We start from the raw sequence: 15,480 nt of genomic DNA, 5'->3' as shown, positions 1-15,480 counted from the left end.
CCAGTGCATGGTCTCAGTTCAATCAACCAGGGCAGGCAGCCTTTTCCTTGTCCACATGCAAAGTTCAATAAACAAAATGATAATTCCTAAACTCACCCCCCCCACCTCTTGTCCCTTCTCTAAGCTCGCTTCTCTTGTTTGCTGATAATGACAGCCCAGAACGATGGAGTTAGAAACCGGGTTAAAGGAGCACACACGCACGCACACACCCCAGATCAATCACCATCGTGCATTCCCCGCTTGCTCCTTTCCGGAATGCCAATAGCAGCCTTTGCAGTAGCAGCAATAGGAACTTGGTCCCCTGTCTCTGATCACTCCTGTCATCTCCTCATCCCAGGCACCGGCAAAGAAGCGGGAGCAGAATTTCCCAAACACCACCAAAATAAAAACTGAAAAGTGGAGGAGGAGGGAAGGGGGAGGAGGGAAGGGGGGAGAGAAGGAAATAGCAGATAATAAATAGCTTCCACCTCAAGCCATCAAGAAAGCCTCTCTTTCTCTCTCTCTGTCCGAGAGGGGAATGAAAGTGTCTCCGCTCTACTATTCTACACATTGTAACAATATCTGCCCAGGACGAGACCAACGAGGGAGAAAGACGGGGGGGGTGGAGAGAGGATTTGCAGAAGGGAAGGTCGGCGTGCAAGCGCTCAAAGGCCACCTTCTCTTACCTCGGCTAGAGGACTTGGGACTCCGCGTCACTAAGCCGCCCCGTCGCGCGCGCGTCCCTGCGGGAAGCTCCGCAATCTTGCCAAGGTTGCTCCAGGACTCCCCTACCGAAACGGCGGTGCTGTATTGGACTGATCCTCCCGGAGAAAGGAAATGGGCTTGTCACTTCCTGGGTTGTTTTCTCAGCGAAGTGCGGCTTGCTTAAAAAAAAAAAAAGGATAGGAGGGGGTTGGAATTAAAATAAAATAATAAAATGATAAGTGAATAAGTGAAAGGCGCTGGGCTGAGCTCGTGCCGGGCTCCTGCTAATTGCAAGTCCCTTGCAAGCAGCAATAGCAGCAGCTGCAGCAGCAGCAGCCACCCTATTGCTGTTAGCAGGGCGGACTGCGTAGCCTCTGGGGGAATGAAAGGAAGGGGCGGTGGAGGCAGAGGCAGCAGCAGCAGCCTTTGCAAAGCGAAGGCTTGGAAGCGGCCTTCATCTCTTACGGGGCTCTTGTTGCGTTAAGCCGGAGCAGCAGCTCGGGGGTGGACGGGCGGGTTTGTGACCCGCAAGAGTCTCTCGCCGGCTGCCAATCTGCTTCACATTATCGTGCTCTCCCGGTCCGGGTCAAAGCGCAGGGCCTATGCGACCAAACCGGCATCGCATCTCGCGATTGGTTTGTTTAAGTGACGATGAGAGTTCCTATTATTCGGACGATTCCTCCCCGGCCCCCCGGCACTTATTTACTACAACAACCAGGGGACGAGTAACAGCAGGGAGAGCGCATTTGGGACTGGCCAGGGGCTGCTTCTCCTCCTCCTCCTTCTCGCACCGCTGAATGCAAACATACACATATGCATCCCTCCTGAGCACATCCGGGATGAAGGGAAGGCCTTCCAGGTCAAAGGTTAGGCAGGGGCAGTGGACAGGTTTGGAAACCCTGGGATTTTTCACATCTGACCATGCAATCTTAAATGTGCCTGCTGAGAAGTCAGCCCCGCAGAGTGCAATGAGGCTTATTCCCAGGTAAGTGAGGTTAGGGTCGCACCCTTAGGAGCTAAGCACTAATACCTAGAGTAGTGGTTAGTGGTCAGTTTGGATTTGGAAGAAAGGGCAGGTGTCTTGTTTTCTTGTTGCCCCCAATAACTTATTGCTGCTTCAGAGTAACTAAGAGGCGTGGTGTCTACAGTCCCTTACAGGGATGCTAGGGCAAAATCCCCCACCACCCAAACAACAACAACCCACCCATAGCATTGCATGTAACTGACTGTGTTATTTTTGGGCAGCTGAATCAGTCCTGATTGTACCCAGCTCCCTGCTCTTTCAATGGAAAATGCTATTATTATTTTTGCCAGTTGAAAGCAGTTCTCAAAACGTGTCTAATTTATAACATTGGAGGGGCAAAATGGAAAGAGACACGGAGTACCTTGGCTTGTTGGTTTTGTTGTTGGTGTTTTTAATAATCCTACCATAGACATAATAAAAACACATAGACCGCCATAAAAGTTTTGAAAATAAAAAGCAGAAAGCAGCACAGGGCAAACTCTCCAGAAAAGCATACATTTTTGCCAAGGAGGCTAGAGGCCAGCCAAATCTTCCTTTGGAGGGAGCTCCATAACAAGGAGCTGCCTAGAAGAAAGGCCAAGTCCAGCCCCCATTTTTAATTTTTGCTGCCTGAGCCATATAAGATGGTGCCCCCTCCTGGACGCACATCGTCCACCACTCCTGAGAGTACCAGGCAAGGTTTGCTTCAGAACAGGTCTCATGACACGCAGTTGTCCTCCAACAGAGAGGAACAAGCTGGGTGACTATCCCCATACCCCAGGATCTGCAGCTTGAGGTGGCCAGCCCAATCTGCCTGTTGATAAGTCCAGCCCTGCCTTAGGTGGTCAGGTGGAATAAATATGACCCTAAATAGAATTTTATTGAATTATCTACAGTTCTATTTGCTTTTTGCTAAAGGTGTGGTGGCTAATTTGTTCAGCTCCATTCTACGCCTATTTACTGGGCAATAAGGTCCACCATATCCAATGAAGTTTACTCCCAGGGTGAGGCTGCAATCCTATACACATGTGTACAAGTTCCATTGAATTCAATAGGACTTACTTCTGAGTAGGCATGTATGGGCCTGTACTGTAAGCGTGCATATGATTATAGCTGAAAACACTGCTTTGACCTCAGAGCTACTTTTATTCTATATATAAAATAGAATAAAATAAATCCAGAACTAAAAGTGTAGGGCTGAAATACAGAAATTAGACACAGCAAGTCTGTGTTCAGATCCTTGATCGGTCACGGGCTTGGGATAGACAGATTTTTCCTCAGCTTCTAAAATGGTAATAACAATAGGACTGTTAAGGTTATTGTGAGGACAAATGAGATTAAATAGCTTTGCTAAATTAAAGTGTGATATATTCCAGGCTTATATATAATAACAGTAGCTTGGTAGTTATCATGAATATGCAATCCACAGACTAGTAGTTGGTTTGGGATCATTTTATAATAGGCAAATTTAAATTCTGGTATCACTTGTTACGAAGCAGAGCTCAACAACATGTGGCTTGGGGTACTTTTGTGTGATCTGTGGGTGCAAAATTCCAATTTCCACTTCTCCTTCTGAGTTACTGAGTTCCATCAGTTTATATGTACACAAATGTAGCACATATGGAGACTGTAATGAAGGAATTGATAGAAGGTTGGGTTATAACCATATTTGTCTTATATGCTATTGTTGTTGGGTGCATTTTTTAATTGTGATGGTTTAATTTGGATGGATTTTAATTGTATTGTACCCTACCCTGAGATCACTTATGATGACAGGATGGTTCAAAATATTATAAATAAATAAAAATAAGAGTGAACAATTAACATAGTATATTGAGTGACACCTGGCTTATGAATTGGCATGTGCTATGCTTGTGACAATTATATCCAAATACATCAACTGTGTACCACTAAAATATAAAAATTAGCTGCAGTTCTCATGCTTACAATATAATTCAATTTTAGCTCAACAAATTGATTTGGCTATAGCTAACTTCAGAATTGTGTTCTTTCAAACTTGAGGAGACTCATGGTATTTGAATTAATTATATTGCAACAAGAAAATATAAGTTAAACAGAAATAATGTAAGGGTAAGCATGCCACCTGTGTTTTTATTGACATTGTTACCTACAATAAATAATTGGTATATTTGGTTGTGAGGATGCCTTGCATTAATTTATTTTAAATTCTATTAAGAAGCCAAGAGTGACTCCTACTGGCATATGCTAATCCCCTAACAAACTTTTGGTACAACAGAAAACACCCAGAAGCCACTTGTGTTCCTTCCTTCCATTGCTGCTCTCGTGCCATCTTCCATTCTACTGCTCAGAGTTGTTTATCTGAAAGTTGTGATTAGGTAGGGCAATCACGCGTTTTCTGTGCCATTTTCCTGATCTATTAGTCCTGTAACCCTATCCTGCTGTGCATGTTAACTCGGAAGTGCCACTAAATTCAAGTAGACTTAGTCCTAAAAAACTATAATTGGATTGCAGCCTCATGCTGTAATCCTATACCCACTGGGAATAATCTCCATTGGACTCAATGAGACTTACTTCTAAATATGACTGTTTGCATCATCAGTCCAAGTTTTTAAATGGAGCTGAAACATCAAGCAAAAGTACAGTATTTAGTAAATGGGAGTATTGCCCTTAATTTTATTGTTAAAGTAGTCTGCGGGAATACTATCTTGCCATTTGTTAACCTGTTGCTTAGTTAGGGTGCAACCCAAACTCTGTTCTTTTCTGGTGGGGCTTAGTGTAGCAATGGGTCACCACATCTGCAGCTCTGCTGCTCACAAAAGCCATAGAGAAGGTAGGGGTGGGAAGGACAATGGGAGCTGATGATATCACACCATGGCAATGAGTCTGGTTCAGCCTCACTGATGCTGGCCTTGCATGCCCTCTGTTGGACATAACAGAATGATGAAAGACTTCTGAGATATTTCCACATAAGGCATAAATCACACTAAATCTTGATTAGTTCCTCAGTGGTTTTGTCCATTCCTGGGCATCCAAAGCTTTTGTCTTGTCGTTCTTTTAATCAAACTCCTACCTAGGCGATCATCATGGGCTAAAACGTAAAGGACCCCTGACAGTTAAGTCCAGTCGTAAACAACTCTGGGGTTGCGGCGCTCATCTCGCTTTACAGGCCGAGGGAGCCAACGTTCGTCCACAGACAGTTTTTCCGGGTCATGTGGCCAGCATGACTAAGCCGCTTCTGGCGAAACCAGAGCAGCGCACGGGAATGCTGTTCACCTTCCCGCCGGAGCGGTACCTATTTATCTACTTGCACTTTGACATGCTTTTGAACTGCTAGGTTGACAGGAGCTGGGACCGAGCAACAGCAGCTCACCCCGTCGCGGGGATTCGAACCGCCAACCTTCCGATCGGCAAGCCCAAGAGGCTCAGTGGCTTAGACCACAGCGCCACCCGCGTCCCTTTCATAATGGGCTACTTTAGTCAAATGCAGAGAGGCTGACGCTACTCATCAGTTCTCAATACCCACTTATTGAAAAGGACAGTTGCCCGTCCTGTTGCAAATGTTCAGGTATTTTATTCTTGCATGACCGTCCTTTGGTTATATCAGGTTTAAGACTAGTAAGCACTTGGGTCAGCACTCAAGTTTCCTTTCCAGTCTTGAGGTGTGATCTCACCTTGGGTGATTTGGGGGAATTACCAGCCATTCATCCTCATCTTCTTTAACACCCTTTTGGCTTGGAATCAGACAACAGGGTAAATAATCTGGAAGAGTATTCTGAATACCAGGAGTTATCAGCAAAAAACCTCTGAGAAATAAGCAATGAAAGAAGCATATGAATTCTCGGTTTTAGATTCTTCTAACATAAACAGGGTCCACACTATTTGGGTCCAACACAAACTGGAGTTCTGTCGTGATTCCATCTCAGTATTGAAGTTCCTCTGTGCAGTGTGCACTCTTCCCTCAGTAATGCATCCTTTGCATTCCAGGATAGCAGTGAAACGCACATGAAATGGCCATTTATGGCAATAGGAGCACCCTTATATCTAATTGGATGTGTATCTGATGTTTGCAGGCGAGGACTTGGGATTAAAAAGAAGACTTTGTGAAGCCGGGGGTGGGGGGGGAAATGGTCTAACTATTTTAACTTTAATAACTGGTGCCTGAAGATACTAAATGTGGGAAATGCTGTGTCTGATCCATGTTTTTTTGACGGTGCATCTGCATGGCACAGACATCCCAACACTGTCAACCTGTATTTTCTTTGTTGTTCTTCAATCTTTTCTCAGACCACAGAAAGTCCAACGCTTTTCAGAAAAATAGAAAAGTGCAGTGCCCACAGGTATAGGTGACTTTAACAATACCCTTCTATCTTTTCAAAAGATTATGTTTTGACAGCAGTGATTAATTGGTCAAGGGAACCTTATGGCAGCTCAGCTCACCTTCAGCAAACTCCTTACAATGGGTGCTGCTTTACAATCCCATTGATTTTCATCTATAATTAGCGCTAAAATAATTTCCAGCTATAATTTTTGAAATATTGCATTGTCCCACCATTGTAAGGAGTTTGCTGAAGGTGAGCTGAGCTGCCATAATGGTTTGGGTGCCAAAACCATTTCAGTTACAAAATTGGCTGGGGAGTCATAAGGGTTTTTAAAACTCTTTTAAAATTACCATTGTTGTATTTGTGGCATTACAGCACTGTAACATCATTATTACAAGTGGTAACATTATGGTGGTATAAGTCTTCTATTCAGAAATAATTATAGAAAAGTGTTTCAATGCTAATTTGAAGACTGATGGGATCACAAAATGGCACCCACCACAACATGCATTGTGAATGTGTGTTGAGCTTCAAATGGCCCTACTCACAGCAGCCCTGGCAGAATCACCAGGGTGGACAGAACACAGAAGGAGAGGGAAAGGACAGTACTTCTAACAGTATGGAAAACCAGCTACAATCTGCTTATAGCTTTCGAAGGAAGAGAAGTGATTGAGTTGCACTAGGAACCACCCATCTGGAAGCAGACTTATACTGCTTCTCTCCCTCCCTTTCTTTTTTTCCTCCCCCTTTTATGCTGTGTCTTTCAGATTGTAAACTGCTGTCATACCTTTTCCAGCTGAAAAGCAGAATTAAAATGGTTTAATTAAATAGTGTATGGGTAGCATGAATCCGTTCACAGCTGCAATTTGTGGCCATATTCCCCCGACAATATGGGGAAGCATGGTGGAGTCCTGTCACTCAAAAATTCCCCCCCCCCCAGGAAATGTGATGTTCCTCGTTCTTATTTATAAGCACCTGGACAGAAGACTTACAAACTTCAGCAAAGTGTCCTCCCTCCCCCACCTTACTTTTTGCACATATTGCAATTGACTTTGCCGAACAGTTTATTAAATCGCCTTTATAGGTGTGGCCTCATCATCAGTAATATTGGTAGCTGTTTCTAATTTGCGCCAGCACTATTTGAAGTAGTATAAAATGCTGATATAATGACATACTGCAATAAGGAGTAGTTAAGAGAAAGCTGTTTCTGAAACCTGTATTTTTTAATACAAAATGTCAGTGAAATTTAGAATGAAGTCTTTATCCAAACTTCACCTAGAAAGAAAACTTCATAATTTCTGTTGGAAAACCAACGCAGTTACACTGTTTCCAGTTCTTCCTCCAAAGCAGAATGTGGGTGTTGGCAGTTCCTCCAGAAGATGAAAGCCTGCTAACCATAAGAAAAATGCTTTCGTTAGGAACAAATGAAGCTATATCCTCATTCGATAGCTACTTATATTAATTCGAAATGGAGCACAGACAAATTCGAAGACTCTACCACTTTCTATAGACTTGTATGTTTTATATCGCTGACCAATATTGCCAAGTTAAAATTTAGTCCTCGTATTATAAACAGACAACAGGCTGCTATCATGCCAGTAATTCCAATTTTCCCCAACCACCAATGTCAATAATTACTTCTGGAATCAGAAAACAGGTTGGGGACCAGAAAATCCAAAGTCTATTTACCTTCTGTAAATACAAACTTGGTTAATTTATCTGCAAGAATGCCTTCTCCTCTATCAACCTGCCTGTGATGGCTCAGGTTAGCAAAAAGTACATCTGAATTCCAAGTATTCAGGCAGAAACCATATTCACAGAAATTCACACACATAGATAGAGTGGTTGCTCTATCTATATCGATTCAGGCTGAGCAGGTTAAGTCGGGACACAAAGCTCTCTCACTAGTACTGTATCTTAATATCCGAAATACCTTAAAGAGAGGCATGCACTCACCTTCTTTGAACTCTTTGAGCAGCTCCTCTTTGGTCCAGTTACAAGACGTTATGATGAAAAAGCCTCCAGGCTTCAACACTCTGTGCAGGGAATTCACATATTGCTTCCTCTTCTGTGCCGCATTGTCTGGGTTCAGACTGATTGCGTCAAAAGTCCCTTTATCAATGCAAACCTGAAAGTCTGATAATGCATCTGATGGATTTAAAATATCTTCTACCTGTAGAAGGTAGTTATAGCTGTCAAACCTCTTACTGCAGTCATTACTTAATATTTTCCTATCAGGTCTACTATGCCTATGCCTTCCTAGGATCATTGAAAGAAAAGAAGTGCAGAACACTCCTAAACCAGGCATTCAGGGATATTTTATTTATTTGCTTGTTTAGATATTGCTGCATCATTCATCAACAAAATCTACAGGGCAGTTTACAAAACATTTCTCATAAGAACAGTAAAATACCGACTAATTAAAAAAAGAAAACATAAAATCAATGTAAGGCAGCATAAAATCATCAATATAATGTGATGGAGACATCTAGATCTTATTCCCATACATGGGAAACTGGGGTCACAGGACAACAACCCTGAAAGAATAATCTCTGAATCTTGGTTGTGTAAACAAAACCAGGTAGGCAGTGTATTCCGTGTAGTGCCAAAAAACATTTCATACCACTTTTTAGTTTAGAAGAGATGAGGCAATCTCCACATATGGGAGTAATTGGTCCAGGGTCATACACATTAAAAACCTATTCAGAAGAAAGTCCCGCTATGTTCAATGAAACTTCTAGGTAAGTGTGAAAACAAAAAGCCTCGCCTGACATTTGCTCCAATTTCAACGTTTGGTATTCAGTTGAAGACTGGCTTTGGAAATTCCATTTAGTTTTCATGACCAAAATCCAACGATAGACCTTCCCTCAGTAAATATGTCTAAGCCCATATTAAGGCCATTTAAATTAGTGCCCATCACAACATCTTGTGGCAATAAATTCTATGTAATGAAGCACACAAGGAAACTTTTGAAACTTTCAAAAGGAGGGTGGGGCTCAGGCTTTTGCTTTATGACAGAGGAAGAAAAATTATATTTATCCTCTCACTGCAACATGCCTAATTTTATAAATGTCCATCCCTCAGTTATTTTTTCCTAAGCTAAGTTATTCCAAATTGTTAGCCTTTTTATAGGAAAAGCCCTCCTATCCCCATACTCTTATCATTTTGCATCCATGAAAACCTACCTGCAACTTAATGTGAGGCAACCCTTCTTTTTCCATTATGCTTTTTGAAAGCTGCACTGCAGGCAAAGAATAGTCAACTCCTGTAAGATTGGTATAACCAGATTTGGCCTAAAGAGAGGAAAAGTCCATTAAGCCCTAAATGTTTCATTGGCTTACTAGTTGATTTTCATGGCATTTACTCTGAAGAAAATCTATACAGTGGTACCTCTGGAGGTGAACAGGATCCATTCCAGAGCCCCTTTTGCATCCTGAAGCAAACACAACCCGCACGGGTCGCAATTCGCCGCTTCCGCGCATGCGCGCGACGTCATTTTGAGCATCTGCGCATGCGCGAGCGGCAAAACCCGGAAGTAACATGCTCAACCCGAAGCTACTTCAACCCGAGGTATGACTGTACAAGATTGAAACACGACAGCAAACAATGCCAAGTTATAGAAGAAAATGCAACAAAGATCATGCGCTTGTGCATCAAAGATGCTGAACTGCAGCACATATTTTACAAGAGAGGAGATATTATAGCATTAAATCTCAGATGCATGCATGTAATACCTTCGCTCTGTTTTTCTTCTAAACTTCATATACTTTGTGGGATCCTTATGTCCTGCATAGTCACAGCTAGCTTAGATCACTGTGAAAAGTCAACCAAGCTTCAGGCCTACACTATACCTTAAGATAGTTCCTGATATTTATTCCTGCTTTTATTCCAGAGGACCCATGAAAGAATCAGATTCCATTTCAATTTTTAGGCTGACAAAATTGTTAAAGGCTAATTCACTGCATTAAAGGCAAGGCTGAACATTAAGTGTTACTGATAACACTCCATGTGAGAAGAAAAAGGGGGAAATCTCATGTGGGATCCCAAATCATGCCAGGCTACAGCACTGAAACAATATGCACAACAAATAAAGGTAGTTATATTGGCCTACCACTTAAAATTAGGCTCCAGAATTGTTAATGTAAGTGCTGTCTAGTTTTCAGTGTTCCTTTTTCCATTTACCAAGGTGTCTTTTACCTAAGGGTGAAGACAGATCTGGGCAACAACTGGATTTTGTATTTCTAAAAAATGAAGGATCTTATGTTTCTCCTTTGCACAGCAGATATAACTTAAATTCAGCAATGCAACTAACAGAGCTTCATTTGTATGTTCAATACTGCCAGCAACGTTCCATCTTAAGACCATTTGCTGGTGTCAAAAATTTTCTCTATCCCCTTCCCCTTGTATTGTTTACCATTTTGCCTAATACAAGTTATGGAGAACTCAAAAACTTTCTCACTATTTAGTAACATTTGGTTGGCCCCATAAAGCTACTGCTGTAATCTAGTTCTTGGAATTTTAAGTAGTATAGCAGCTGGAGGATATTGGGCAAATGTAAAAGATAATTTGAGCTGAAATTCAGGAAAGCTAAAATTGCCTTGGCTGCTTAAGGAAGCAAGCATGAAAGACCACAAGGACTATTTCTACATAACAAAGTTTGAACACTTTCCATGGGCGAGTTCAAGCTGTAATCTGGAAAGACTACTGAGCGTTGCATCAGAACACTATTACAGCGATGTATTTGTGGATTTCATAAACTGGCTCAGAACAGGGTGCTTTCAAAGGCAACACTGACACAAAAGAAGTGGTTATGTGTACAAAATCAATTTTTCACCTTTCTAGTGCTACATGACATCCATAGTCTTAAATCAACCTTACCAGAAGACAGATACTAGTTGAAGTCAGGTCACACATCTCACTACAAAGGAGATGTAAAACCTCTCTCTCTCTCTCTCTCTCTCTCTCTCACACACACACACACACACACACACACACACAAATGTTAATTCAGGCAGCAATTTAAGACCTACTTGTTTAGACAGGCCTCTGGAACATAACTGGAGTGAGAATGTATAATAATGTAACACTGATTATTATTGCATGTTGTGTTGTGCACTGCAGTTCTACTTTTATTTTTAATGCTGTATTTTTTATTGTTAGCTGCCTTAGGTTCTCATCAGATGAAGAGGAAGGGTATAGGAAATAAACTGAGAATTCAGTGTAACACATGAAACCATTTTAGTTACTCTGGGCTGATTTTGTGATGCTTCTTCTTTTGATAATATTTTATTTATTTCTTTCATAGCATTTATACGCTGCTTAATTGTAAAATAAAACCCTCAAAGCAGTTTTAAAACTTTTGGATGTTTAAAGCTACAAACACATACACAATAATTTTTATGCAACTGAACTGTAACAATTCATATTCAGAATGAATTCCTATGGTACAATAATGGAGATAGGCCACTGCAGTGTTAAATTACATGGACGTTGTGCATTTTAACTAATGTTTTAACTCTTGCTTGCTCTGTCACTAGCTTTAGATTTGCATTGAAAAACACCAGATTTACAAATACCAACCAATTCAACCAGCAGAACACCGTTTCCTGTTCCAATGTCAAGCACAGAGCTGTCCAGGGGTATCTTTTGCTTTTCTATCCATCTAATTAAACGAGTCATGCTTTCTTCACCAAACCTAATCAAAAACAGAGGTTCAGGTAACTAACACTGTTAGACTACACAAAACAAAGGCAAACGAACATTGTCAATCTCATGCAATGCATCCACTTCATGATGGCATCAATCTCAAGAGATCACATTGCAAGTTAGTTTGGCTTAATTTTGTAAGCGAATGGATGGCTCTGAAACCTGCTGGGTTAACATTACAGAAGATGAGATGGGTTTGGTGTTGTTGTTTTTTAATCTATAGAGACACAAAGCAGCAGTGCAACTTTGTCTATGCACTTATTCAATTTTTGACAAACATCAGGGATATGAACAATTGGCCTCTACCAAGCAGACTGTAGTCAGCAATTCATTTCCCACATAAAAAACAGATGCCACATGATAATTAGCTATTTTAATTTGCAACAGGTTTAGCCTAGACAAGAGCTGGTGTTTTTAATGAAAACCTCTGCATCACATTACCAGTACTCTAAGCCAGTGTTTCCCAACCTTTTTTGGGCAAAGGCACACTTGTTTCATGAAAAAAATCTCGAGGCACACCACCATTACAGCCCCGTGACGTCAGCGCGCAGCGTCACGCCAGGAGGGACATGAATTGCTAGCAAATTACATAATCACCTCCTTGAGGGCTGGCTCATCTTCTCCAAAGGCAGAACCCCATTAATTAACAGCACAGACTCACACCATAGCCAAGACGAGGGGGGAAAACCTCAGTCATGCACAGTCATGCACATGTGGGGGCTAAATGAGGACGAAGACCGGGCAGAGAGCAGGGTTCAAATCACCCCACCTGGCCAGGACAATCCCTGGGTGCTCCCTTGGGCCACTCGCCTGACCCACCTCGCAGGGCTGTTGTTGCGAGGATAACACGGGGAGAACCACGCGCGCCCCCGGGAGCTCCTTGGAGGAGAAAGCGGGCGATGAATGCAATGCACGAAATATATGAGAGGCGACCAGGTTTTGCAGGTGAGGGGCCCCCGCCAGCCTCCGCTTCCAACACCCGGTGCAACGACGCCGAAGTTTCCCCCCGGGCTCGGCTCGGGGAGCAGCGCTGCTCCCCCCCGGCTCCCCTTCGCCCTCCCGGCTCTCTCTGCCGCCCACTGGGGACCCCCCTCACCTGCCAAGTCCGGAGCGCCAGTGGAAGTTGCATGCATGCATGCAGGGCGCCGCGTTGCCATTGCATTGCACTGCACTCCATGCAACACCTGCACGCATGCATTGCCTTGCACGCCCGCCAAGGGGTCTCCCCGCGGTCCGATGCGTCCCCTCCGGCGCGGATGCAGCATTGCAAAAATAAAAAACCCCCGACACAGCCCTACCTGGGGGGCAGCCTCCGCCTCCGCCGCTCCGCCTCCGCGGGGATCCCCGGGCTCCATCCTGCCGCCCGATCTCCACGGGGGCGCAGGCAGGCTGCACGGGGTCTGCGCGGAAGAGCCCCTGCCCGCCCGGCCGCCGCCGCTGCGCTCATTCCATGGCCGGGAGAAGAGCGCTTCAAACAAAACGCCCGGCCCACCAGGCCACGCTGGGAAACGTAGTTCGCGCACCCCGCGCGGGCGCGGAGCCCAAGGGCGAGGGGACTATGGATCCCGGCAGCCCCCGCGCCGGGGACGGAGGGGGAGAGGCCGGGTGCAGTGATGGAGAGACGGGTGGGCAAGCGAGTGAGTGAGTGGCAGCCACCAAGCCTTGGCCGAGAGCCAGGAAGGGCCTCCCCGGAGGAGTAGGAGGAGGAGGGAGGCGCAGAGCGGGAGAGAGGGAGGGAACCTCAGGGGTCATCTAGTGACGGCGCCCCAATCGAAAATTTGACTTAAAAAAAAATATCTTTCGAATTTTTTAATTTTTCCCGCGGCACACCAGGCAACATCTCGCGGCACACTAGTGTGCCGCGGAACAGTGGTTGGGAAACACTGCTCTAAGCAAAACAGCAGATGTACCATTTTATTTTATTGCATGCGCTTTTACAAAGAAAATAATGCAAAAACATTTAATGCAGCATGTTATGTTGTAACTGACACTTGCCAGATCTCACCAGGAGCACCATTTTCCTTAAAAATTTTCAGTTCACGTTCATATGCTGCATCCCAACTACAGGGAGAAAACAACATGGAAGTTAACATTGCAATGGCTTCATATCTTGTAATCCAATAGTGTGGAAGGACTACATAAGGAAGTAGGGGCTACCCTGTTACCAGAGAAACCCAGAGCCCATGCTTTATCTTAACCCTACCCACCACTGATCCAAAACTTGATCCAGTCCCAGTGAAGCTACAGAATATGCCAACTAACGTAAGAGTAAGCTCCACTGAATGCAGCAGTACCTCCTTACAAGTAAGTATACACAGGAGAGCACTGCATGATTTATCATCCCCCCACACCCCAAAAATATACCACATCTTACAATGACTATGTTTTCAAACCTTAAAAACAAGTCGCCCCAGGGTGCCACGGCACACTGGCTGACAACCTACATATGCAAAAAGTAAGCAAATTAACATTTGCAAGTAAAGGAAGTTGTGCTCCTCTGGCAAAACGTATTAACCAGATGTCTATGGGAAACCAGTGAACAGGACACGAGTGCAACACAACTTTCCCTGCTTGTGAGTCCTCACCACAGTTATTCAGAGGAATACCACATCCAAACTAAACTTACATTTTTAGTTTCTAAAATGAAATATTCCACTTGGTTCAAGCCAGCCTAATAGTCACACATTTTACCTAGAACTCTCTCACACCAATCCCAGATGTGAGATTCTGCACATGCCCTTAGGTGCCATTTCTACATCACACAATCCAGAGTATTCTAGGCCCAAGAAAGGCCCTGAACCTGTACTTAAGATCAGTCGACAAAAGCTTTACCAACACACATGCACAAACATACTCTGGATTCATTCATAGGGCCGATACTAAAAACCATATTGCCATGGCAGTTGCCACACAAACGGTAACCCTCCTCTACTCTGTACGGAGTTGCATTTAACAGAAATTTAACCTTCACATTTCCCCCTCCACTGATTTGTATGCAGTTGTCAGGTAATGTTGTGCATTTCAGAATGCAACCACTGTTCACATATAATTTAAATCAATTAAATAAAAAAACACAACACTTCCCCATAGGACAAGATTTAAACCCCTTGTTTCCGTTTTGCTTTTTGAAACCGTGCAGCTGACCGTCTTAACAGGGGTTAGTCTAAAAACAAATGAAGTTGTTTTAAAATAATAATAACGAGGTGGGTTTTTCGTTCCTTTATATGATGGTGGTGGTGGTGATGTTTTGCACATCATTAAAAGCAAGTGGGGGGGAACTCCGGCAAGTAATCAGGACACTCAGTTTTGCCACTGAACCAGAGGACTTATTCAATTAGGGCGTCTAGGACCAATCTAGGTTAAGGTGAATACAGGTCCCATTGCAGTAAATGCAAGTCGAGTCCCATTGACTTCAAGGAGATTCGAGCTCCATCAACGGGATTTGGATTCAGCCCAAACGTCGCGAAGGGAAGGCGAAGCCTCCCGCGATGGCTCCAGCCCAGCCGCTCCCCACGCGGCGGCGCAGCACTCACTGCTCTTTGGTGCCCAGGGCCGAAGGGCCGAACTCCTCCTCCCGGGCGCCCATTGCCGAACGGCGGCCAGCCCGATCGCGACAGGAAGCAGCGCGCTGCCACCCCCAGCTCTTTAATCTTTGCCTCTCTAGGCTGCTGGAGGACCTGCCCTTCCTTGCTCCTTTAACCTCTTCCTGTGGGGTTTTGAGGGTAAGGCTGGGAAGCACCAGCTGTTTCCGAGGCTACAGTTGCCGCGGCGGGAAGAAAAGCCGGG

The 15,480-nt window shown here is 44.1% G+C and overlaps 2 protein-coding genes across 19 annotated transcripts in view; both read right to left on the bottom strand.

Moving 5' to 3' along the window:
* The window catches only part of FAM53B (family with sequence similarity 53 member B), a 122,996-nt gene extending 116,781 nt beyond the window's left edge, over window positions 1-6,215 (bottom strand). For 3 of the 15 annotated variants that reach the window (XR_014526891.1, XM_083506196.1, XM_083506192.1), the window contains exon 1: window positions 666-6,215. The gene's annotated coding sequence lies outside the window, so the exon portion shown is untranslated. Of the gene's footprint in view, window positions 1-209; window positions 557-665 lie in introns of those variants that run through there. The other 12 variants (XR_014526893.1, XR_014526894.1, XM_083506201.1 and 9 more) reach the window with 7 other exon arrangements.
* A 975-nt stretch (window positions 6,216-7,190) lies between these two features.
* EEF1AKMT2 (EEF1A lysine methyltransferase 2) lies at window positions 7,191-15,415 on the bottom strand. 4 transcript variants are annotated; one of them, XM_083506243.1, is made up of 6 exons: window positions 15,228-15,415; window positions 13,684-13,755; window positions 11,569-11,683; window positions 9,174-9,281; window positions 7,945-8,161; window positions 7,191-7,378 (listed from the first exon to the last, which is right to left on the bottom strand). In XM_083506243.1, the coding sequence occupies exons 1-6, from the start codon at window positions 15,278-15,280 to the stop codon at window positions 7,278-7,280; spliced, it is 666 nt and encodes a 221-aa protein (XP_083362369.1). In that variant the 5' UTR covers window positions 15,281-15,415; the 3' UTR covers window positions 7,191-7,277. The 4 variants fall into 4 exon arrangements, with proteins under 4 accessions (XP_083362369.1, XP_083362371.1, XP_083362372.1 ...); XM_083506245.1 differs by having other exon boundaries at window positions 13,690-13,755; XM_083506246.1 differs by having other exon boundaries at window positions 7,191-7,375; window positions 13,690-13,755.
* Window positions 15,416-15,480: the final 65 nt, after the last annotated feature.

Source organism: Podarcis liolepis (genome assembly GCF_965112155.1).
Source record: "Podarcis liolepis genome assembly, chromosome: 5".
In the NCBI taxonomy this organism is placed as follows: domain Eukaryota; kingdom Metazoa; phylum Chordata; class Lepidosauria; order Squamata; family Lacertidae; genus Podarcis; species Podarcis liolepis.
This window is presented reverse-complemented; position numbering and strand designations above follow the sequence as displayed.

Coding starts and splice junctions, on each gene's coding strand:
- EEF1AKMT2 (XM_083506243.1), bottom strand. CDS start 15,280: ATGGGCGCCCGGGAGGAGGAGTTCGGCCCTTCGGCCCTGGGCACCAAA. Junction 13,756..15,227: donor GCCCTGGGCACCAAAGAGCA/GTGAGTGCTGCG, acceptor TTCTCCCTGTAG/TTGGGATGCAGCATATGAAC. Junction 8,162..9,173: donor TGCCTCACATTAAGTTGCAG/GTAGGTTTTCAT, acceptor TACCTTCTACAG/GTAGAAGATATTTTAAATCC.